The sequence below is a fragment of the Drosophila eugracilis genome, unplaced genomic scaffold (genome assembly GCF_018153835.1).
Source record: "Drosophila eugracilis isolate 14026-0451.02 unplaced genomic scaffold, ASM1815383v1 contig_2088, whole genome shotgun sequence".
Classification (NCBI taxonomy): Eukaryota; Metazoa; Arthropoda; class Insecta; order Diptera; family Drosophilidae; genus Drosophila; species Drosophila eugracilis.
Genome location: NW_024572964.1, coordinates 7333111 through 7358568, shown reverse-complemented (window position 1 = coordinate 7358568; position 25458 = coordinate 7333111). Strand labels below are relative to the sequence as shown.

General features: G+C 36.7%; 3 protein-coding genes across 10 annotated transcripts in view; 2 read left to right on the top strand and 1 right to left on the bottom strand.

Annotated features, from left to right (window-relative positions):
- Positions 1 to 20: 20 nt before the first annotated feature.
- Positions 21 to 15919, bottom strand: LOC108108027 (WW domain-binding protein 2). 7 transcript variants are annotated; one of them, XR_001772456.1, is made up of 8 exons: positions 15757 to 15919; positions 2136 to 2435; positions 1836 to 2074; positions 1263 to 1679; positions 673 to 718; positions 415 to 509; positions 212 to 312; positions 133 to 148 (listed from the first exon to the last, which is right to left on the bottom strand). XR_001772456.1 is itself a non-coding variant. In XM_017215892.1 (6 exons), the coding sequence occupies exons 1-6, from the start codon at positions 15810 to 15812 to the stop codon at positions 104 to 106; spliced, it is 1158 nt and encodes a 385-aa protein (XP_017071381.1). In that variant the 5' UTR covers positions 15813 to 15919; the 3' UTR covers positions 21 to 103. The 7 variants fall into 7 exon arrangements, 5 of the variants coding, with proteins under 5 accessions (XP_017071381.1, XP_017071382.1, XP_017071384.1 ...); XM_017215892.1 differs by lacking the exons at positions 415 to 509; positions 673 to 718 and having other exon boundaries at positions 21 to 148; XM_017215893.1 differs by lacking the exons at positions 415 to 509; positions 673 to 718 and having other exon boundaries at positions 21 to 148; positions 1263 to 1598.
- A 36-nt stretch (positions 15920 to 15955) lies between these two features.
- On the top strand, positions 15956 to 21753 carry LOC108108026 (ecto-NOX disulfide-thiol exchanger 2). 2 transcript variants are annotated; one of them, XM_017215890.2, is made up of 7 exons: positions 15957 to 16057; positions 16342 to 16920; positions 16973 to 17698; positions 18892 to 18998; positions 20205 to 20324; positions 20382 to 20999; positions 21069 to 21753. In XM_017215890.2, the coding sequence occupies exons 1-7, from the start codon at positions 16054 to 16056 to the stop codon at positions 21333 to 21335; spliced, it is 2421 nt and encodes an 806-aa protein (XP_017071379.1). In that variant the 5' UTR covers positions 15957 to 16053; the 3' UTR covers positions 21336 to 21753. The 2 variants fall into 2 exon arrangements, with proteins under 2 accessions (XP_017071380.1, XP_017071379.1); XM_017215891.1 differs by lacking the exons at positions 18892 to 18998; positions 20382 to 20999; positions 21069 to 21753 and having other exon boundaries at positions 15956 to 16057; positions 20205 to 20290.
- A 1195-nt stretch (positions 21754 to 22948) lies between these two features.
- The window catches only part of LOC108107886 (facilitated trehalose transporter Tret1), an 18641-nt gene continuing 16131 nt past the window's right edge, over positions 22949 to 25458 (top strand). The window contains exon 1 of the mRNA XM_017215674.2: positions 22949 to 23264. The gene's annotated coding sequence lies outside the window, so the exon portion shown is untranslated. The remainder of the gene's footprint in view (positions 23265 to 25458) is intronic.

Sequence of the window (25458 nt, the reverse complement as noted above, 5' to 3'; positions counted from 1 at the left end):
GATGCTCGAAAACAACAATATTAATTTTGTATATAGAATACTTTATGTTTGAATAACCTCAACGGAATGAGCTTTTATAAAGAAATATAGTATGTAGGCGTTATCAGTGATTCTTTTTCGATGCATCATCGTAGCTGGGTGGCAAGTTCTACAGGTTAGATCAATAAATCAGAATAAAACATTGTTAAGAAGGAATTTGTATTAAACTTACCATATATGAAGGCGGTAAATCACTGTTTCCTGATCCACTGGGTCCTCCTTGGTTATAGGGTGTGTTATAAGCACTTGCTGCAGCCTCTGCCTCTTTGGAATCTGTTCAAAATATAAGAATTTTTAAGTCCTAAGGAATATAATCTATTTAGTAATAATTATCATAAACTTTAAGTAGACACCTTTACTCTTAATAACTCTTACAATTTGTGTTTATGGTATCAGAGCTGGGAGCAGCACAACACACATGGGTCTTTGGATTGGATAGAAATAATGATGAGTGCTGCCAAATCTTGCTACTAAAGGTTCGCATTTTGTGGGTGGTAAAGAAAAAGTTGAAGAAGAAACCATTAAACAAGTCACTAAACCAAACGGGGTTATACTAAGCTACTTAAAGACTCGGCTTTTGTTAGTAATTGCTTTGGGCATAAATAACAATAACATCGAAACCAAAAATCTTACTTGTCGGGATGGCTATTTGAGGTACAGTAGTTTGCTTTTTATTACACTGTAAAATAGGTCAAAAGAAAAATTGTTTTCTTTTAGGATTGGAAAATGATTTTGTTCGGTTTAGTAGTTGGTTAAATTGAGTTTTGGATATTAGGTGTGAAAACTAAAGTACTGAAATTAAAATTTGTTATTTAAAAGAAAAGATTTTTACAGGTTAAACCCACAAACTTATTATTTTAACTTTTTTATACACACTATTAACAACTGAACAATTTTATAAGCTAGGGAAATATACAAAGAAAAAACTAGAGATGCCTTGATTATGTTAGTCTTGAATCTTCTTTGATCTATAATCATGCTTGAAACTTCTTAATGCTTCTTGATTATATATTGCATCTTAATGCCAAATAAAATATAAAGCTTCCATTTTAAATCTTCCTTAAATATATTTCAAATAGTTCTTGAATTAGTTCTTCAATTTACTTTATGATTCTGTTTTTTCTTCTGCAATAATAAAACCAATTTAATAATGTGCATAATAGGAGGGGAATGTTAAGTAAATGATGGGAAATATAATTAGTTTAAGGATGAGTTCTACTCACTTCCTGGTGGCAAGCTGAAACCCATAAAGTTAGCTCCAGATGCAGCAGCTCCTCCGGCTGCTCCTGCTGCTTGTTGAGCCGGAGGCGGTGGTCCACCTGGATAGCCATTAGGATACCCAGCTGGCTGTTGAAGTCCCGGAGTGTTAAATCCACCGGGAACATTTCCGTAACCTCCATAAGGCTGTGGTCCAGTGTACGTTTGAGCCGGGGCGGCGTAAGGCGGTCCAGGTGGACAGTTAGGAGCACAGGATGCGTACGGCGGGGGCTGAACATAGCCACCAGCCCATCCTTGGGGCCCATAACCTGGCTGCTGTTGTTGCTGCTGCGGTGGAGGTGCTGAAAAACCGTACCAATTGGGTTCATTCGATGACGGTCCCTGCGGCTGTTGTGGTGCTGGTGGCTGTTGTGCCGGTGGTGCTAAGATGATAAAGAGAAAGGAGTGCCCCAGTGGGTTAAACGAAGCGAGTGCCGAGCGTGAATTTCGTGATAAAGCCATATATTGCCAATTCGCGTTGCAGTGCCAGAACAAAAGCCGAGTGTTGGTTGGGCAGAATGCCAGCCAGATTAACTTACCGATCCCGGGATATGGCGGCGGATTGTCGCTCATAAACACCGTATTCGGTGCAGGGCCACTGAAGGCATCGTGCTGCGGCAACCAGCCGTAGTAACCAGGTGGCGGCTGATAGGCTGGTGGTGGAGCCTCGTTCCAAGCGCCAGCCGGCTGGTATGGTGGAGGATCATCACCGACCAGTCCTCCGCGATGATAGTTGTTCATTGCCGTCTTGGCGGAGCGCAATAGGGCCTGGCCATATCTAAAAAAAATAGATATAGTAGAATCAATTTATATTGAAAATGAACCCAAAATAAGCTTACTCGATGGCACCACCGGCCTTGAAATGAAGCTTGAACTTGACTTCGCCGACGTAGTTCCCATTTGGCTGAGCGCGGACCTTTCCCTTGATGTAGTTAGCCCCAAACACCGGCTGTTCAATCTCCACATCTGAGAGGGCAACAAATGGAGCACTGAAGGACTGCATCGCATCCGAGGACTTCTTGCTGTTGAAGATCATCCGATGGGAGGTGAGATAAATCCTGCCCCCTTTCGAGCCCTTGAAAATGGGATTATCTTGACCAGAAAACTCCATCGAAACGCTGTCGCTGTGGAGCAGTATGCTAGAAGGAAAGAGGAATCGCTGGTCAATGGGCTATACATATTCCCAATAAATCACCAGACACACGCCAGTGTTTACATTTATGACGTCAGGATGTCTAGAATTTTCATTGGTAATTCAAGGAGTTTTTTTTGTGCATTTTTTCAGATTTTTCGTAAAATTTTATGATGCGAAAATCGCTCTGTCCCGATATGTGTCTCAAAATATCAGTATTTTCCTCATTACAAAGCCAATGTTGATCGTACCATGGAATGTTATATCTTGTTGAGTTCGTATTTAAATTCCCCGTCGAACTGTGTACCACACTCAAAAGTGCATTTTTTCAGATTTTTCGTAAATTTTTATGATGTTACCCCTTTCCAAAAATGCGAAAATCGCTCTGTCCCGATATGTGTCTCAAAATATCAGTATTTTCCTCATTACAAAGCCAATGTTGATCGTACCATGGAATGTTATATCTTGTTGAGTTCGTATTTAAATTCCCCGTCGAACTGTGTACCACACTCAAAAAGTGCATTTTTTCAGATTTTTCGTAAATTTTTATGATGTTACCCCTTTCCAAAAATGCGAAAATCGCTCTGTCCCGATATGTGTCTCAAAATATCAGTATTTTCCTCATTACAAAGCCAATGTTGATCGTACCATGGAATGTTATATCTTGTTGAGTTCGTATTTAAATTCCCCGTCGAACTGTGTACCACACTCAAAAAGTGCATTTTTTCAGATTTTTCGTAAATTTTTATGATGTTACCCCTTTCCAAAAATGCGAAAATCGCTCTGTCCCGATATGTGTCTCAAAATATCAGTATTTTCCTCATTACAAAGCCAATGTTGATCGTACCATGGAATGTTATATCTTGTTGAGTTCGTATTTAAATTCCCCGTCGAACTGTGTACCACACTCAAAAAGTGCATTTTTTCAGATTTTTCGTAAATTTTTATGATGTTACCCCTTTCCAAAAATGCGAAAATCGCTCTGTCCCGATATGTGTCTCAAAATATCAGTATTTTCCTCATTACAAAGCCAATGTTGATCGTACCATGGAATGTTATATCTTGTTGAGTTCGTATTTAAATTCCCCGTCGAACTGTGTACCACACTCAAAAAGTGCATTTTTTCAGATTTTTCGTAAACTTTTATGATGTTACCCCTTTCCAAAAATGCGAAAATCGCTCTGTCCCGATATGTGTCTCAAAATATCAGTATTTTCCTCATTACAAAGCCAATGTTGATCGTACCATGGAATGTTATATCTTGTTGAGTTCGTATTTAAATTCCCCGTCGAACTGTGTACCACACTCAAAAAAGTGCATTTTTTCAGATTTTTCGTAAATTTTTATGATGTTACCCCTTTCCAAAAATGCGAAAATCGCTCTGTCCCGATATGTGTCTCAAAATATCAGAATTTTCCTCATTACAAAGCCAATGTTGATCGTATCATGGAATGTTATATCTTGTTGAGTTCGTATTTAAATTCCCCGTCGAACTGTGTACCACACTCAAAAAGTGCATTTTTTCAGATTTTTCGTAAATTTTTATGATGTTACCCCTTTCCAAAAATGCGAAAATCGCTCTGTCCCGACATGTGTCTCAAAATATCAGTATTTTCCTCATTACAAAGCCAATGTTGATCGTACCATGGAATGTTATATCTTGTTGAGTTCGTATTTAAATTCCCCGTCGAACTGTGTACCACACTCAAAAAGTGCATTTTTTCAGATTTTTCGTAAATTTTTATGATGTTACCCCTTTCCAAAAATGCGAAAATCGCTCTGTCCCGATATGTGTCTCAAAATATCAGTATTTTCCTCATTACAAAGCCAATGTTGATCGTACCATGGAATGTTATATCTTGTTGAGTTCGTATTTAAATTCCCCGTCGAACTGTGTACCACACTCAAAAAGTGCATTTTTTCAGATTTTTCGTAAATTTTTATGATGTTACCCCTTTCCAAAAATGCGAAAATCGCTCTGTCCCGATATGTGTCTCAAAATATCAGTATTTTCCTCATTACAAAGCCAATGTTGATCGTACCATGGAATGTTATATCTTGTTGAGTTCGTATTTAAATTCCCCGTCGAACTGTGTACCACACTCAAAAAGTGCATTTTTTCAGATTTTTCGTAAATTTTTATGATGTTACCCCTTTCCAAAAATGCGAAAATCGCTCTGTCCCGATATGTGTCTCAAAATATCAGTATTTTCCTCATTACAAAGCCAATGTTGATCGTACCATGGAATGTTATATCTTGTTGAGTTCGTATTTAAATTCCCCGTCGAACTGTGTACCACACTCAAAAAGTGCATTTTTTCAGATTTTTCGTAAACTTTTATGATGTTACCCCTTTCCAAAAATGCGAAAATCGCTCTGTCCCGATATGTGTCTCAAAATATCAGTATTTTCCTCATTACAAAGCCAAAGATGATCGTATCATGGAATGTTATATCTTGTTGAGTTCGTATTTAAATTCCCCGTCGAACTGTGTACCACACACAAAAAGTGCATTTTTTCAGATTTTTCGTAAATTTTTATGATGTTACCCCTTTCCAAAAATGCGAAAATCGCTCTGTCCCGATATGTGTCTCAAAATATCAGTATTTTCCTCATTACAAAGCCAATGTTGATCGTACCATGGAATGTTATATCTTGTTGAGTTCGTATTTAAATTCCCCGTCGAACTGTGTACCACACTCAAAAAGTGCATTTTTTCAGATTTTTCGTAAACTTTTATGATGTTACCCCTTTCCAAAAATGCGAAAATCGCTCTGTCCCGATATGTGTCTCAAAATATCAGTATTTTCCTCATTACAAAGCCAATGTTGATCGTACCATGGAATGTTATATCTTGTTGAGTTCGTATTTAAATTCCCCGTCGAACTGTGTACCACACACAAAAAGTGCATTTTTTCAGATTTTTCGTAAATTTTTATGATGTTACCCCTTTCCAAAAATGCGAAAATCGCTCTGTCCCGATATGTGTCTCAAAATATCAGTATTTTCCTCATTACAAAGCCAATGTTGATCGTACCATGGAATGTTATATCTTGTTGAGTTCGTATTTAAATTCCCCGTCGAACTGTGTACCACACTCAAAAAGTGCATTTTTTCAGATTTTTCGTAAATTTTTATGATGTTACCCTTTCCAAAAATGCGAAAATCGCTCTGTCCCGATATGTGTCTCAAAATATCAGTATTTTCCTCATTACAAAGCCAATGTTGATCGTACCATGGAATGTTATATCTTGTTGAGTTCGTATTTAAATTCCCCGTCGAACTGTGTACCACACTCAAAAGTGCATTTTTTCAGATTTTTCGTAAATTTTTATGATGTTACCCCTTTCCAAAAATGCGAAAATCGCTCTGTCCCGATATGTGTCTCAAAATATCAGTATTTTCCTCATTACAAAGCCAATGTTGATCGTACCATGGAATGTTATATCTTGTTGAGTTCGTATTTAAATTCCCCGTCGAACTGTGTACCACACTCAAAAGTGCATTTTTTCAGATTTTTCGTAAATTTTTATGATGTTACCCCTTTCCAAAAATGCGAAAATCGCTCTGTCCCGATATGTGTCTCAAAATATCAGAATTTTCCTCATTACAAAGCCAATGTTGATCGTATCATGGAATGTTATATCTTGTTGAGTTCGTATTTAAATTCCCCGTCGAACTGTGTACCACACTCAAAAAGTGCATTTTTTCAGATTTTTCGTAAATTTTTATGATGTTACCCCTTTCCAAAAATGCGAAAATCGCTCTGTCCCGACATGTGTCTCAAAATATCAGTATTTTCCTCATTACAAAGCCAATGTTGATCGTACCATGGAATGTTATATCTTGTTGAGTTCGTATTTAAATTCCCCGTCGAACTGTGTACCACACTCAAAAAGTGCATTTTTTCAGATTTTTCGTAAACTTTTATGATGTTACCCCTTTCCAAAAATGCGAAAATCGCTCTGTCCCGATATGTGTCTCAAAATATCAGTATTTTCCTCATTACAAAGCCAAAGATGATCGTATCATGGAATGTTATATCTTGTTGAGTTCGTATTTAAATTCCCCCGTCGAACTGTGTACCACACACAAAAAGTGCATTTTTTCAGATTTTTCGTAAATTTTTTATGATGTTACCCCTTTCCAAAAATGCGAAAATCGCTCTGTCCCGATATGTGTCTCAAAATATCAGTATTTTCCTCATTACAAAGCCAATGTTGATCGTACCATGGAATGTTATATCTTGTTGAGTTCGTATTTAAATTCCCCGTCGAACTGTGTACCACACTCAAAAAGTGCATTTTTTCAGATTTTTCGTAAACTTTTATGATGTTACCCCTTTCCAAAAATGCGAAAATCGCTCTGTCCCGATATGTGTCTCAAAATATCAGTATTTTCCTCATTACAAAGCCAATGTTGATCGTACCATGGAATGTTATATCTTGTTGAGTTCGTATTTAAATTCCCCGTCGAACTGTGTACCACACACAAAAAGTGCATTTTTTCAGATTTTTCGTAAATTTTTATGATGTTACCCCTTTCCAAAAATGCGAAAATCGCTCTGTCCCGATATGTGTCTCAAAATATCAGTATTTTCCTCATTACAAAGCCAATGTTGATCGTACCATGGAATGTTATATCTTGTTGAGTTCGTATTTAAATTCCCCGTCGAACTGTGTACCACACTCAAAAAGTGCATTTTTTCAGATTTTTCGTAAATTTTTATGATGTTACCCCTTTCCAAAAATGCGAAAATCGCTCTGTCCCGATATGTGTCTCAAAATATCAGTATTTTCCTCATTACAAAGCCAATGTTGATCGTACCATGGAATGTTATATCTTGTTGAGTTCGTATTTAAATTCCCCGTCGAACTGTGTACCACACTCAAAAAGTGCATTTTTTCAGATTTTTCGTAAATTTTTATGATGTTACCCCTTTCCAAAAATGCGAAAATCGCTCTGTCCCGATATGTGTCTCAAAATATCAGTATTTTCCTCATTACAAAGCCAATGTTGATCGTACCATGGAATGTTATATCTTGTTGAGTTCGTATTTAAATTCCCCGTCGAACTGTGTACCACACTCAAAAAGTGCATTTTTTCAGATTTTTCGTAAATTTTTATGATGTTACCCCTTTCCAAAAATGCGAAAATCGCTCTGTCCCGATATGTGTCTCAAAATATCAGAATTTTCCTCATTACAAAGCCAATGTTGATCGTATCATGGAATGTTATATCTTGTTGAGTTCGTATTTAAATTCCCCGTCGAACTGTGTACCACACTCAAAAGTGCATTTTTTCAGATTTTTCGTAAATTTTTATGATGTTACCCCTTTCCAAAAATGCGAAAATCGCTCTGTCCCGACATGTGTCTCAAAATATCAGTATTTTCCTCATTACAAAGCCAATGTTGATCGTACCATGGAATGTTATATCTTGTTGAGTTCGTATTTAAATTCCCCGTCGAACTGTGTACCACACTCAAAAAGTGCATTTTTTCAGATTTTTCGTAAATTTTTATGATGTTACCCCTTTCCAAAAATGCGAAAATCGCTCTGTCCCGATATGTGTCTCAAAATATCAGTATTTTCCTCATTACAAAGCCAATGTTGATCGTACCATGGAATGTTATATCTTGTTGAGTTCGTATTTAAATTCCCCGTCGAACTGTGTACCACACTCAAAAAGTGCATTTTTTCAGATTTTTCGTAAATTTTTATGATGTTACCCCTTTCCAAAAATGCGAAAATCGCTCTGTCCCGATATGTGTCTCAAAATATCAGTATTTTCCTCATTACAAAGCCAAAGATGATCGTATCATGGAATGTTATATCTTGTTGAGTTCGTATTTAAATTCCCCGTCGAACTGTGTACCACACACAAAAAGTGCATTTTTTCAGATTTTTCGTAAATTTTTATGATGTTACCCCTTTCCAAAAATGCGAAAATCGCTCTGTCCCGATATGTGTCTCAAAATATCAGTATTTTCCTCATTACAAAGCCAATGTTGATCGTACCATGGAATGTTATATCTTGTTGAGTTCGTATTTAAATTCCCCGTCGAACTGTGTACCACACTCAAAAAGTGCATTTTTTCAGATTTTTCGTAAATTTTTATGATGTTACCCCCTTTCCAAAAATGCGAAAATCGCTCTGTCCCGATATGTGTCTCAAAATATCAGTATTTTCCTCATTACAAAGCCAATGTTGATCGTACCATGGAATGTTATATCTTGTTGAGTTCGTATTTAAATTCCCCGTCGAACTGTGTACCACACTCAAAAAGTGCATTTTTTCAGATTTTTCGTAAATTTTTATGATGTTACCCCTTTCCAAAAATGCGAAAATCGCTCTGTCCCGATATGTGTCTCAAAATATCAGTATTTTCCTCATTACAAAGCCAATGTTGATCGTACCATGGAATGTTATATCTTGTTGAGTTCGTATTTAAATTCCCCGTCGAACTGTGTACCACACTCAAAAGTGCATTTTTTCAGATTTTTCGTAAATTTTTATGATGTTACCCCTTTCCAAAAATGCGAAAATCGCTCTGTCCCGATATGTGTCTCAAAATATCAGAATTTTCCTCATTACAAAGCCAATGTTGATCGTATCATGGAATGTTATATCTTGTTGAGTTCGTATTTAAATTCCCCGTCGAACTGTGTACCACACTCAAAAAGTGCATTTTTTCAGATTTTTCGTAAATTTTTATGATGTTACCCCTTTCCAAAAATGCGAAAATCGCTCTGTCCCGACATGTGTCTCAAAATATCAGTATTTTCCTCATTACAAAGCCAATGTTGATCGTACCATGGAATGTTATATCTTGTTGAGTTCGTATTTAAATTCCCCGTCGAACTGTGTACCACACTCAAAAAGTGCATTTTTTCAGATTTTTCGTAAACTTTTATGATGTTACCCCTTTCCAAAAATGCGAAAATCGCTCTGTCCCGATATGTGTCTCAAAATATCAGTATTTTCCTCATTACAAAGCCAAAGATGATCGTATCATGGAATGTTATATCTTGTTGAGTTCGTATTTAAATTCCCCGTCGAACTGTGTACCACACACAAAAAGTGCATTTTTTCAGATTTTTCGTAAATTTTTATGATGTTACCCCTTTCCAAAAATGCGAAAATCGCTCTGTCCCGATATGTGTCTCAAAATATCAGTATTTTCCTCATTACAAAGCCAATGTTGATCGTACCATGGAATGTTATATCTTGTTGAGTTCGTATTTAAATTCCCCGTCGAACTGTGTACCACACTCAAAAAGTGCATTTTTTCAGATTTTTCGTAAACTTTTATGATGTTACCCCTTTCCAAAAATGCGAAAATCGCTCTGTCCCGATATGTGTCTCAAAATATCAGTATTTTCCTCATTACAAAGCCAATGTTGATCGTACCATGGAATGTTATATCTTGTTGAGTTCGTATTTAAATTCCCCGTCGAACTGTGTACCACACTCAAAAAGTGCATTTTTTCAGATTTTTCGTAAACTTTTATGATGTTACCCCTTTCCAAAAATGCGAAAATCGCTCTGTCCCGATATGTGTCTCAAAATATCAGTATTTTCCTCATTACAAAGCCAAAGATGATCGTATCATGGAATGTTATATCTTGTTGAGTTCGTATTTAAATTCCCCCGTCGAACTGTGTACCACACACAAAAAGTGCATTTTTTCAGATTTTTCGTAAATTTTTATGATGTTACCCCTTTCCAAAAATGCGAAAATCGCTCTGTCCCGATATGTGTCTCAAAATATCAGTATTTTCCTCATTACAAAGCCAATGTTGATCGTACCATGGAATGTTATATCTTGTTGAGTTCGTATTTAAATTCCCCGTCGAACTGTGTACCACACTCAAAAAGTGCATTTTTTCAGATTTTTCGTAAACTTTTATGATGTTACCCCTTTCCAAAAATGCGAAAATCGCTCTGTCCCGATATGTGTCTCAAAATATCAGTATTTTCCTCATTACAAAGCCAATGTTGATCGTACCATGGAATGTTATATCTTGTTGAGTTCGTATTTAAATTCCCCGTCGAACTGTGTACCACACACAAAAAGTGCATTTTTTCAGATTTTTCGTAAATTTTTATGATGTTACCCCTTTCCAAAAATGCGAAAATCGCTCTGTCCCGATATGTGTCTCAAAATATCAGTATTTTCCTCATTACAAAGCCAATGTTGATCGTACCATGGAATGTTATATCTTGTTGAGTTCGTATTTAAATTCCCCGTCGAACTGTGTACCACACTCAAAAAGTGCATTTTTTCAGATTTTTCGTAAATTTTTATGATGTTACCCCTTTCCAAAAATGCGAAAATCGCTCTGTCCCGATATGTGTCTCAAAATATCAGTATTTTCCTCATTACAAAGCCAATGTTGATCGTACCATGGAATGTTATATCTTGTTGAGTTCGTATTTAAATTCCCCGTCGAACTGTGTACCACACTCAAAAAGTGCATTTTTTCAGATTTTTCGTAAATTTTTATGATGTTACCCCCTTTCCAAAAATGCGAAAATCGCTCTGTCCCGATATGTGTCTCAAAATATCAGTATTTTCCTCATTACAAAGCCAATGTTGATCGTACCATGGAATGTTATATCTTGTTGAGTTCGTATTTAAATTCCCCGTCGAACTGTGTACCACACTCAAAAAGTGCATTTTTTCAGATTTTTCGTAAATTTTTATGATGTTACCCCTTTCCAAAAATGCGAAAATCGCTCTGTCCCGATATGTGTCTCAAAATATCAGAATTTTCCTCATTACAAAGCCAATGTTGATCGTATCATGGAATGTTATATCTTGTTGAGTTCGTATTTAAATTCCCCGTCGAACTGTGTACCACACTCAAAAGTGCATTTTTTCAGATTTTTCGTAAATTTTTATGATGTTACCCCTTTCCAAAAATGCGAAAATCGCTCTGTCCCGACATGTGTCTCAAAATATCAGTATTTTCCTCATTACAAAGCCAATGTTGATCGTACCATGGAATGTTATATCTTGTTGAGTTCGTATTTAAATTCCCCGTCGAACTGTGTACCACACTCAAAAAGTGCATTTTTTCAGATTTTTCGTAAATTTTTATGATGTTACCCCTTTCCAAAAATGCGAAAATCGCTCTGTCCCGATATGTGTCTCAAAATATCAGTATTTTCCTCATTACAAAGCCAATGTTGATCGTACCATGGAATGTTATATCTTGTTGAGTTCGTATTTAAATTCCCCGTCGAACTGTGTACCACACTCAAAAAGTGCATTTTTTCAGATTTTTCGTAAATTTTTATGATGTTACCCCTTTCCAAAAATGCGAAAATCGCTCTGTCCCGATATGTGTCTCAAAATATCAGTATTTTCCTCATTACAAAGCCAAAGATGATCGTATCATGGAATGTTATATCTTGTTGAGTTCGTATTTAAATTCCCCGTCGAACTGTGTACCACACACAAAAAGTGCATTTTTTCAGATTTTTCGTAAATTTTTATGATGTTACCCCTTTCCAAAAATGCGAAAATCGCTCTGTCCCGATATGTGTCTCAAAATATCAGTATTTTCCTCATTACAAAGCCAATGTTGATCGTACCATGGAATGTTATATCTTGTTGAGTTCGTATTTAAATTCCCCGTCGAACTGTGTACCACACTCAAAAAGTGCATTTTTTCAGATTTTTCGTAAATTTTTATGATGTTACCCCTTTCCAAAAATGCGAAAATCGCTCTGTCCCGATATGTGTCTCAAAATATCAGTATTTTCCTCATTACAAAGCCAATGTTGATCGTACCATGGAATGTTATATCTTGTTGAGTTCGTATTTAAATTCCCCGTCGAACTGTGTACCACACTCAAAAAGTGCATTTTTTCAGATTTTTCGTAAATTTTTATGATGTTACCCCTTTCCAAAAATGCGAAAATCGCTCTGTCCCGATATGTGTCTCAAAATATCAGTATTTTCCTCATTACAAAGCCAATGTTGATCGTACCATGGAATGTTATATCTTGTTGAGTTCGTATTTAAATTCCCCGTCGAACTGTGTACCACACTCAAAAAGTGCATTTTTTCAGATTTTTCGTAAATTTTTATGATGTTACCCCTTTCCAAAAATGCGAAAATCGCTCTGTCCCGATATGTGTCTCAAAATATCAGAATTTTCCTCATTACAAAGCCAATGTTGATCGTATCATGGAATGTTATATCTTGTTGAGTTCGTATTTAAATTCCCCGTCGAACTGTGTACCACACTCAAAAAGTGCATTTTTTCAGATTTTTCGTAAATTTTTATGATGTTACCCCTTTCCAAAAATGCGAAAATCGCTCTGTCCCGACATGTGTCTCAAAATATCAGTATTTTCCCTCATTACAAAGCCAATGTTGATCGTACCATGGAATGTTATATCTTGTTGAGTTCGTATTTAAATTCCCCGTCGAACTGTGTACCACACACAAAAAGTGCATTTTTTCAGATTTTTCGTAAATTTTTATGATGTTACCCCTTTCCAAAAATGCGAAAATCGCTCTGTCCCGATATGTGTCTCAAAATATCAGTATTTTCCTCATTACAAAGCCAATGTTGATCGTACCATGGAATGTTATATCTTGTTGAGTTCGTATTTAAATTCCCCGTCGAACTGTGTACCACACTCAAAAAGTGCATTTTTTCAGATTTTTCGTAAACTTTTATGATGTTACCCCTTTCCAAAAATGCGAAAATCGCTCTGTCCCGATATGTGTCTCAAAATATCAGTATTTTCCTCATTACAAAGCCAATGTTGATCGTACCATGGAATGTTATATCTTGTTGAGTTCGTATTTAAATTCCCCGTCGAACTGTGTACCACACACAAAAAGTGCATTTTTTCAGATTTTTCGTAAATTTTTATGATGTTACCCCTTTCCAAAAATGCGAAAATCGCTCTGTCCCGATATGTGTCTCAAAATATCAGTATTTTCCTCATTACAAAGCCAATGTTGATCGTACCATGGAATGTTATATCTTGTTGAGTTCGTATTTAAATTCCCCCGTCGAACTGTGTACCACACACAAAAAGTGCATTTTTTCAGATTTTTCGTAAATTTTTATGATGTTACCCCTTTCCAAAAATGCGAAAATCGCTCTGTCCCGATATGTGTCTCAAAATATCAGTATTTTCCTCATTACAAAGCCAATGTTGATCGTACCATGGAATGTTATATCTTGTTGAGTTCGTATTTAAATTCCCCGTCGAACTGTGTACCACACTCAAAAAGTGCATTTTTTCAGATTTTTCGTAAATTTTTATGATGTTACCCCTTTCCAAAAATGCGAAAATCGCTCTGTCCCGATATGTGTCTCAAAATATCAGTATTTTCCTCATTACAAAGCCAATGTTGATCGTACCATGGAATGTTATATCTTGTTGAGTTCGTATTTAAATTCCCCGTCGAACTGTGTACCACACTCAAAAAGTGCATTTTTTTCAGATTTTTCGTAAATTTTTATGATGTTACCCCTTTCCAAAAATGCGAAAATCGCTCTGTCCCGATATGTGTCTCAAAATATCAGAATTTTCCTCATTACAAAGCCAATGTTGATCGTATCATGGAATGTTATATCTTGTTGAGTTCGTATTTAAATTCCCCGTCGAACTGTGTACCACACTCAAAAAGTGCATTTTTTCAGATTTTTCGTAAATTTTTATGATGTTACCCCTTTCCAAAAATGCGAAAATCGCTCTGTCCCGACATGTGTCTCAAAATATCAGTATTTTCCTCATTACAAAGCCAATGTTGATCGTACCATGGAATGTTATATCTTGTTGAGTTCGTATTTAAATTCCCCGTCGAACTGTGTACCACACTCAAAAAGTGCATTTTTTTCAGATTTTTCGTAAATTTTTATGATGTTACCCCTTTCCAAAAATGCGAAAATCGCTCTGTCCCGACATGTGTCTCAAAATATCAGTATTTTTCCTCATTACAAAGCCAATGTTGATCGTACCATGGAATGTTATATCTTGTTGAGTTCGTATTTAAATTCCCCGTCGAACTGTGTACCACACTCAAAAAGTGCATTTTTTCAGATTTTTCGTAAATTTTTATGATGTTACCCCTTTCCAAAAATGCGAAAATCGCTCTGTCCCGATATGTGTCTCAAAATATCAGTATTTTCTTCATTACAAAGCCAATGTTGATCGTACCATGGAATGTTATATCTTGTTGAGTTCGTATTTAAATTCCCCGTCGAACTGTGTACCACACTCAAAAAGTGCATTTTTTCAGATTTTTCGTAAATTTTTATGATGTTACCCCTTTCCAAAAATGCGAAAATCGCTCTGTCCCGACATGTGTCTCAAAATATCAGTATTTTCCTCATTACAAAGCCAATGTTGATCGTACCATGGAATGTTATATCTTGTTGAGTTCGTATTTAAATTCCCCGTCGAACTGTGTACCACACTTAAAAAGTGCATTTTTTCAGATTTTTCGTAAATTTTTATGATGTTACCCCTTTCCAAAAATGCGAAAATCGCTCTGTCCCGACATGTGTCTCAAAATATCAGTATTTTCCTCATTACAAAGCCAATGTTGATCGTACCATGGAATGTTATATCTTGTTGAGTTCGTATTTAAATTCCCCGTCGAACTGTGTACCACACTCAAAAAGTGCATTTTTTCAGATTTTTCGTAAATTTTTATGATGTTACCCCTTTCCAAAAATGCGAAAATCGCTCTGTCCCGATATGTGTCTCAAAATATCAGTATTTTCCTCATTACAAAGCTAATGTTGATCGTACCATGGAATGTTATATCTTGTTGAGTTCGTATTTAAATTCCCCGTCGAACTGTGTACCACACTCAAAAAGTGCATTTTTTCAGATTTTTCGTAAATTTTTATGATGTTACCCCTTTCCAAAAATGCGAAAATCGCTCTGTCCCGATATGTGTCTCAAAATATCAGAATTTTCCTCATTACAAAGCCAATGTTGATCGTATCATGGAATGTTATATCTTGTTGAGTTCGTATTTAAATTCCCCGTCGAACTGTGTACCACACTCAAAAAGTGCATTTTTTCAGATTTTTCGTAAATTTTTATGATGTTACCCCTTTCCAAAAATGCGAAAATCGCTCTGTCCCGATATGTGTCTCAAAATATCAGTATTTTCCTCATTACAAAGCTAATGTTGATCGTACCATGGAATGTTATATCTTGTTGAGTTCGTATTTAAATTCCCCGTCATAATTTTATAATATTTTTAATTTTATGATGATTATTAAAAATGCGGAAATTGCTGTCCCGATTTTAGTGTCAAAATATCAGTATTTACTTACTACTCTCCCGCATGGATGAGCACGCCATTGTTGGCGTGGGCCGTATTAACCGACATGTCGAGTGCTTTATCCAACTATAATCACCAAAAATTTGCACTAATTTCACACAACTACGTTTTGTTTTTCTCTAAAAACTGACGACAGCTGATGAATCATAGATAGAAGTCTGGCAACGCCAAAGAAAAAACTGGTAGTACTCGATATATATCGCAGGGTGACCATATGCAAGCAATCGTTTATCTCTAAGAATAATTATTTTTTTACCACTACCTGTCGTACAATTATTGGGGCGTTAATATGCGTAAGTGATAAGATAATGAGTTAAAAAAGCCCTCAATATGTGTAGCAAAACAAATGAAAGCTAAATAACTATTCAGAAAAGTCAGGGACCGCCGTATTTTAGTATAAAGTAACTTTTATCAGCGGGGTACTTACGCCATTTTGGAGCCCTGCCACCCCCAGTTTTCTGGTGCTATCGAAAATTTGGGTCTCTCAGCTGATTGGCTATTTTGTTTTGCTACCGGCTTCGCTTGGGCCTTTCCTCTTGACTATAAATCGAAATATTTCATTTATTCTTATTTTTAGTACCGCTCTTTGGGACCATGCCGAATGGCGTCAGTTTGCCAAATCACCCAAATTTCCTCAACCAACTTGCGGCCGCAATTTCCACAGCTGCCACGACAACCTCGATCGTGGGAAATCCCTCCTCGCCACCCAAGCAAAACCAAAATAAGATGGTAAAACCACAACAGCAACCGCAGGGAAGTGCGCCCATGGATCTGGAAAATGAAAATGAGCATTCAACAGATGTAAGCTCAACGACGGTTCCTAAGGAACCCAAAATGCAGGCCTCCTCATCGCTTACACTACCCGATTCGGCGCAACTATATCTCAATGGCTTGATGCACACGCCACCTGGATATCTCTATTTTCCGGCTGCCCAGGCGGGTGGGGCTCCTGCCCCGGGAAGTGCATCATCAACAGGAGGTGGAAACTCATCAGCAAATTCAGGAGGCAATTCCGCCAATGCCCAAATGCTAATGGATCCCACAGCTATGATGGCAGCGGCCATGCAGCAAATGCAACAGATGCACTATGCAGCGGCAGCAGCCGCAGGAATGACCACAGAAGCAGGAGCCGGTCTAGAAGGATCACTTAGTGCTGGTAAGAAAACCAAACAAGAAGAAAATGTATCTCTATCAAAACTATCCCTCAGATGGCGTTACACCAGCTGGTCTGAAGGAGGTCATCAAGACCAAGAACTGCATCCTGTTTCCACCCAATCCGAATGCTCCACCACCCACAATAAGGGAGCGACCTCCTGGCTGCCGGACAGTATTTGTGGGTGGACTGCCGGAAAACATAACCGAGGAGGTGATACGCGAGATTTTCGAGTCTTGCGGTGAAATCACTACGTTGCGCATGTCCAAGAAGAACTTCTGCCATATACGCTACCGCCAGGAGGGAGCAATAGATAGAGCCATCTACTTATCTGGTTATAGATTGCGTATATCGGCGCTAAATGAGCCACCCAACTTCGGGCGCTTGCATGTGGACTATGCCCAGGCACGGGATGATCAATACGATTACGAATGCAGGCAAAGGCAGCATCAAAGGGAACAGCGTCATCGTGAGCGCATGTCGATTGACAGGATGCGATCGCAGTCGCCGCCACCAATACCACACTATACGGATCATGAGGCCACGGCCGTGGCGGAGCACCTACGCACCAACGAGACTTTCGTGAAGGCCATTCAGACGATCACCGCCTGGCTAGAACGTGGAGATTGCACCAAACGCAATGCCAATGTCTTCTACTCGATGATCCAGAGCACTCATGCCCATGTGCGAAGACTTCATGCCGACAAACTGCAACTGGAGGAGGACCTTAAGAAGGCTAGAGACAGCTATCGCAATCAAATGGGCACCATGTCCACGCAATGTAAGTATTTCGGCCTTTAAGGGCAGAAGACCAGCTTTCTTAGCTCTAGCTCTAGACGGGAATTTAGGTGCCGCTCCCACTTTGAAATTCTATTTTTCTGTTTTCGTTGCGCCCGGGTTAGCCTTTTAGCGTCTGTATATCTGAACAATCTACCAGCGTACTACACACCCAAACACATACATACACACATAAACCTACACCTTATGCCCACCCAACCAACACACTCTTTAGCAAATATAGTCATCGAATTGTTAAATGCCAAAACTCCATATAAGAATTTACCGTCTAAAATTTGCTCGCCAAAGTCGAAGGAGCAAGCCCAAAGAATCCAAACAGGATCAGGTAAAGCCCAGCCAAAAAGGACGATGCCCAAAGCCGACGCACAGCCAAAGTCATTGGATGGGGCAATCATCGAGGTTTACTTAATATAGAATATCATTTTAACACATTAAACTAAAATTATCATCATGAAATCAGGCCTTGACAACACCGTTTGCCTTTGATTAAATAGATTCAAACTAAAGCAGATCTAACTAGAAAATATAAAGGTAATATTCACATTATAAAGAAGATTAAAGTTATAACTTAAAATATTATATAACCAAGAATTTGAAAACAAGGTATACAAATCAGTCTATTCCTCGTGTAAGATATAGTTGCTGCAGCTAAGTTAATTAACGATTCTGTGATGCACCACGTTGATCGCCCGATTCACTGATTCGTTCCACTGTGCGGCTGATTCTCACTCACTTTCACTGTGTCTCGACACCAACACAAAAGTCTTAAGTCTTATTTGGCCCAAAGGTTTGTAAGCTGCAAGGCAGAGAGAAAATTCAAGAAATCCGTTGGTATAGTAAAGGACTAAACTTACTTTGTAGATCCAAAAAGATAAAACTCTCAGACTCCTTGGACAAACATAAAGATAGGTAATCACGCTGTTGTATTCTCTCTAGATTGTACCTAATAATATATAAACCTTAAATAACCGTAACTATTTTACATATAAATAATTGCTATGCGAGGGTCTCTCCTGTAGTTTAATTCAATTTTTCATTTCTCACTCATTTTATTCTCAAAATGAACAAGTCTAGTTTGACAAAGGTGAAGAGCAAAACTGAAAAAAAAAACAAAAACAAAAAAAATACCCTCTGTCCTCCCTTAATATTATTATATATTATTGCATTATTGTTCAGTCACTCAGATTGAAAAAGTGTTCAATGCCGCTAGTCACAAGAAGGTTTGGGACCATTTCACCAAAGCCCAAAGAAAAAACATCGATCAATGGAAGAAGTTAGCCACGGTACGTACTAAAATGTTCAAGTAATCAAATACGAACAACCTCAAAGATGTTGCAAAATGTGTATTCAAAAATCAAATGTCATTTACTGTCCAATAATTTCATATCCGTTGTATCCGTTCTTGTTGATGTTGTCGTTGTTGTTGTGGTATTCCTGTAGTTGTTTTAACCATTAAACTAACTCATGTTTTTGTGTTATCAGTTTCAGTCTGCATGTCGCCCATTATTTACCCTTCCTATATAATCATAATGTTCGATTTGATTGCTGACGCTTATAGCTGCTAATTGCTCTTGATTAATTGTTAATTCCCCGTATTTGTCCCGTGCATTAATACTTCATTTAGTTGTTTATACTTATGATTATCGAAATTCCCATATTAGTTTGTGATGTCATTTAATAAAATTAAAACAAAATAAATATTTTAATGTAGATGTAATTTGCAAGTGAAGAAATTGGTTAACTTATCATTTAACTTATGTAGAGTTAGTAATAAAAATAAGATTATTGCAATGGAAACTGTTTAGAATTTATTTTTAAGTTCTTGAAAAGTTTATTCTTTGTAGTTAATCCAATATTTTAGACAGTTTCCTATTCATAATCCCTCATAAGTCTTTTTCTATCAGGTCTTTTCACATTTATAGCTTTTGCTCTCTTTATCTGTAATGCTTTAGTCTATATTTTCTTCGCTTTAATATCATTTGTTTATGGACTTTATCCATTTTTAACTAAGCATTTGCATAACATTTCCAATAAGCTTTAAATACTTTGAACTAAACGTAAACTTTAGCTGAGTGTCAAACAATCCTTCAATGTTCAATTGGAATTGCAATTTAATAGCAAAATATTGAGGCTTTAATGGGCACTCAGTGAAATCGATTGGTTGTGGTAAATAGCAAAAGGAAGAACTAAAACACTTTGCTGCTGAGAAACATAATTTGTGCAACAAATACAAATTAATTATTAATAGCAAAAAGAAATTAATCGAAACGAATTCTAAAACTTTTTGAATATGTGGCGAGGTAAGTAAGCGGACCAGAACAGAGTCGTTAAACAGGAAACAAATTTGATGCATTCTTTAAATACACAAATTTTATAGCTAGGTTATAGTTTATATATAATTTTGTAAGCAATGGAACAGAAACCAAAAAGAACCCCTTCAAATAGTCGAAATGGAAAATTAATTAAGGTTCTTTTCGCATGCCATACAGGAACTTCGAACTGTCCAGATCACCGACGATGATGAAATGGAAATCTCAGACGATGAGCGTGACTACGAGAGACGCGGACCCAGCGCCAAGCGAATTCGCTATGACAGTGAGGGTTTAAAGGTAATAAAAGTCACAATTAAAACTTAGAAGCATCTACTAAATCCAACTAACTATCAGGACGAGAACGACTCACTGCGTTGTCAACTGGAGGCCATTCGACATGAGATGACCCTGGAGCGCAGTGATTATGTCCAGCGTGAGAAACAGATAAAGGTTCTTCAGGAAACTATTCGTAACATGCAAACTCAGCTGCTCCAGACGAAGCTACGCGAACAGAAGGACACAAAGATCATTGAGCAGCTGGAGCGGAATCTCAAAGATGCCGGCGTCAAGCAACTTCTCTTGAAGACCAAGATCAAGGAGACGGTTGACAAGTTAAAGGACAAAGAGGCAAATAGTACCGCAGCCTCAAATGCTTCTAACGCGTCAAATCTAGATTGCAGCAGCGGAGACTCATGTAGTCAGGAAGAGGCGGAAATTATCCGGCAACAGCCACAACCGGAACCGGAAATAATAGATATCGATAAAGTAGACGATGATGTGCGCATCATAGAGCACCAAAGCGGTGTAGTGGAGATTCATGAGATCGAGGACGATGAAAAGCAAGAGCCTGCTAAGGATTCTACGGAAATCAAAGAAATTGAGTCAATTATAGAAGATAGTTCAAAGTCTAATAATGAGGAGACTGTGAACAAATCCAGCAAGGAGGGCACTCCGAAATCGCCAGGAGAAGATGTGAGTTGAGATTTGTTTAGCTATTTTAACGTACTTACTTATCCCTTTACTTTCTCATCTTTATTTCAGATAACCTTCAAATCCCTTGTCCTATCAGAGGCCAAGATAATTGCTTTAGCCTCCGCCTATCTGGTGCTCCATCCTTATGGCGTTGATATCGCCAACATAGCCAGTTACTTAAGCGGAATGCTGTGCAACAACGCTGCCACCAGTAACCATGATGATCTTGCCAATATACTCGGAAAGTACACAAATCTCTTCAAGCTGTTTCAGGCCAAATGGAAATTCTGTGGCTTCAATACAGAACCAACTGAATCTCAGTCAAAGTCGAAGTGAGGCAGAGAAATTTGGAATGTAGACTCGAATAAGATGACAATTGAATGCTTTAAATATGTTACAACTATATCATAATGTCTAGCAAAGTAAGCGGGAGGGCGAGATGAAAAGTGAAATGTTAACCAAAGGAAAAATGCAAGTTTTTGATGCAATCACAACTCAATGAGACCAGTTCCAGTTTAAAGGGCAAGTACTCGTAGTTAACTCTATCGAAAGAAAGACACCACAAACTAACTACCGTTTCAATTATTTAAATAACTCAACCTAAAGAATATATATACACTTAAGCTAAATGAATTCAATATATACAAGATATATATACATCAATATTTTAAATAAGCTGAGTGGCCGGAAGTTGTGTTGCTTATATTGAAGAAGAAATAAAAGAATGGAACCAAATAAATTTTATGCTAAACTATATAATATTCTTTGAATCGGAAGGGTTTCTATTTATTTTCAGTACCTTTTCTTTTAACCAACATTAAATCAAAAAATTAACTTGATAATCAAAAGCATTACAAATTGATTTCCATATTTATACTTGATACTGAGTTTTATTTTTGGTGGTTTATCTGAAGTTAAATTAAACTTAATTTATATGATCAGTTCCAGATATAATTTTTGAATTTCCTGACTCAGAACACGTTCCGTTAATTCAAATCTAAATAAATTAAAAGTGAAATGGAATTGATGTTTAATGTTTTTTTAAAGCGAATAATTTAATATAAGTACTTTTTGATAATCTAAGGAAAAACCAAAGGTTTAATAAAGTTTTCTGTTTCCTTAAGTACTAAGCAATAATTCAAGGATTCTATGAAATGTCCTTTCACCTTTCTTCAACATCTGATGAAATCAGTTTTTATCCTTTAGCTTACTTCAAAATATTACGTGATAAGCTTACGTTGCTTGCGTAAGCCGTTATAAAGTGCGCTAAAAGAAGCTGCGCGTCCTCTGCAAAGGACAATGCCAAGCAGCATCCTGCCTATTCCTGTCCTTTCACCCTTCCTACTCCCACTCATTTTGGAGTAGTGTGACGTGATGAAATTCCACTCTCTGCATTTGAATTTTCCCAATATTTGTGACGTCAACGTAGCGTTTATCGTATTTAAAGCGCGTTTAGAACTTAAGCATAAACCGTAACCGCAACAACAACAATTTACTGTAAGATGAAAGCACAGCAACAACAACAACACCAGCAGAGGGGAGATGAAAGAGAGAACAAGAACATGAGCGTAAATTTCCCACAGCAAAAACAACGTACTACAATACACTGGAAAAAAGTAGATGCACAAAAACACAGACGACCTTGGTAAAGATATATATATTTTCAATGTAAAGACTTTAAAAAAAAAAAAATAGGGTTTTCTAAACATTTTAATTAGAAAAAAAAAAAAATTGTTTTAATTTCCTATTTTTTTTTATATTTGGATTTCAATTGTAATGATGAAGAAAATAGTTTTCCGAATTTCAAACAACAAAATGAACTTGTAAAATTATAGAATTTAGAAATGTTCTCTCTGTGTATGGGTGTTTTTCGAGTGCTTTTCTGCCGCTCTGCCTCTGCAAACGTCGACGTCGACGAGGGAGGCCCGTCTATATCAACGCTATCAGTCGTTTTTGCGAATTCGAGGCGTGCGGTTCTGTTCCAAAAATCCGCAGCAGGATTCCATCGGAATAAACCACTGATTTTTTCGTACATGTCCATGTAACGGTGTGCTGTCTGTGCGTGAATGTGAACTGTAATTTTGTCTGCTGCTGTATATTTTAATATAATTACGTGCACTTTCTTTGTGCAAAATAAGAAACAGGAAGAAAACAAAAGAGAGCCCTCCCCTTTCCCGCTCTGTCAAAGGACAATTCAAGTTCAAGTATTCAAGTGGGAAGCTGCGAAAGCAAAAACAAAGCACGTGTATTTGTTTTTTTCGGCGGGTAAGTTTGAGTTTCACCCGGTCTTTTGAATGCAGTTTGAAAGCCACTGACTTTTCAAACAGCGAAATGAAACAGAAAACAAGAATGTATATGAAATAGGCGAAGAAAGTGATAAATAACCCGGCAGAGGGAAAAATAGGAAAATATTTGAAAACAGAAATACGAATCATGTATATGTACGTTTAATAATGTGGGAATTTTGTGCGAAAAACATTTTTATATTTTGAAAACCAATTCAATAATTTAAAAATGTCAAGAAAATAATAGCAGGACCAAGCTTATTATATATTTATTTTTAGAAGTTTTTATAGTTAAAATATTAGAAATTTAATACAATATTTTTAACCTTTTTTAATAATACTAACTAATACAAAACATAAGTATTATGCTTAATTTTTTTTTAAATTTATTCTCCCAATATATTTCCTGTTAAATAAACTGTAAAAAATATGATCTGCTTGGCGCCATAAATATATACTTTTGAAGTCTAATATAGGGTTTACTTGTCACGAGAAATTGAAAACCGTACAACAAATCAAAAAGATTAGCAGAAAAACATTCAAGAAACTTGTTGAGCATTATGGAATATATTTTTTGACGTCAAAGTTTAAACCGAAAATGTTCTAATGAGCGTCAACCATAAATATATACAAAATGTTTGCACATAAATAAGTGTATAATGAATAAGTTTCTTAGAAAGAAAAACAAACTGTGTAGAAATGGCATAAATTCATAAGAGTAAAAAGGGAGAGGCGAACATTTTCTAAGCCGCTTTTCATGTCAATTCTGTGTCAATGGGTTAATTTGAAAATGGTGCACTCAGTCAATCAGTGCATTCCCCTCTTACGGTAAAAGGGCAAAACTCAGGGGTTGTAAGCCCCCTAGTCTTAACACTTCCCCTCCGAATGTTTTGACAGTCAACAATGATTAATTAGGGACTGCACCATGCGTTTTTGGAACTGAACTATCTATAGAGAACCGTGTTCTCCACATGTTATTCCGTTTTCGATGGGGGAAAAGCTTTGTGCTGAGTTAAGCGTAAATTTGATGAGACACTGGAACGTGCCAAATGTCAACATGGGCCATAAACAAATTCGATTCATAAAATACACGATCTACACACTTATTTATGGCATGATCCCACACTCTTTTCAAGTTGAATTCCCGATCATAAGTTTCCCCAACCGCAAAGTACTTCCAGGTATCTACCCACAAATCTGGAAAAAACCCCCCGATCAAGCCTTTCTGCTTTAGTTATAAGTAGTTAAAATTCTGCCTTACATTCAAATGGCAAATAAAATGTTAAAATTGAAAAAAAGTCACGTACTTTGGTGAATCGTGAGAAATTTCCAAGTTTTTTTTTGTCAGAAAGTAAAAGTATTATCCTTTTATTTGAGTTGTATTCGAAGATCTATTGATTGGCTGATAGAACTACTAACGATTGCCTTGGCAACAACTGATAAGTAGATGGAATGATTTCATGGGTATTACTGCCACTTAAACTTATAGACCCTGATCCAAAATAAAATGGTAGGAAGTTCTCAAGTAGGGCGGTAGAAATCAAACGAAACAATGTATGAGATATTTGTTTGTTTATCAAAGTTCTTAGGTTTGGACTTTTAGTTAGTGGTAATGCCGCTTTATCATCTATCAAAACATGAAAGACAACTTCCCTTAGGTATGAAATATTTGAACTTATTATTAATATTGATTTGGTATCTCTGCTTTATATCATATTAACTAAGACTTTTTATTGATTTTACTGTAGACTTAGCACCGGAATCCCTTTGAATATTTAACGTAACTCAGAAAATAAGTGGGGAAACATTACTTAGAATTTGTTTACACTACCACCCCCTTTTCCCGATTTTCCCCCAATTCGAAAGCAAACTCGGGTAGTTCAATGAAGTCAATTCATTTGCATTTTTACGAACAAGTTGCTTATCCACAAAAGGCACACTTTTCGCCAAATTAACTATGCCTAGTTCAAGTGCAAACTACTTACTAGTGCTACTTTGTTAGCAGCTAAAAAGGGGATTTCTTTTTGGCGAAATGGAGATGCTATCCCAAAACGGCAAACTCAATTTGCACATTGAAAATTGCCACGGGGGAATTAGAGATTTTCCCCAGACACAATAAATACAAAAACGCAAAGGGAAAAATTAACATCACGTGTCGCGGCGGAACAGGTAAT

Excerpts from the sequence above, each read along its gene's own strand:
- LOC108108027 (XM_017215892.1), bottom strand. The coding sequence starts at position 15,812 with ATGTCGGTTAATACGGCCCACGCCAACAATGGCGTGCTCATCCATGCG. Across the intron at positions 2,436-15,756 it reads CTCATCCATGCGGGAGAGTA|CATACTGCTCCACAGCGACA; the intron begins GTAAGTAAATAC and ends CTTTCCTTCTAG. Across the intron at positions 2,075-2,135 it reads AAGGCCGGTGGTGCCATCGA|ATATGGCCAGGCCCTATTGC; the intron begins GTAAGCTTATTT and ends TATTTTTTTTAG.
- LOC108108026 (XM_017215890.2), top strand. Across the intron at positions 16,921-16,972 it reads AGAAGGATCACTTAGTGCTG|ATGGCGTTACACCAGCTGGT; the intron begins GTAAGAAAACCA and ends ACTATCCCTCAG. Across the intron at positions 18,999-20,204 it reads AATGGAAGAAGTTAGCCACG|GAACTTCGAACTGTCCAGAT; the intron begins GTACGTACTAAA and ends CATGCCATACAG.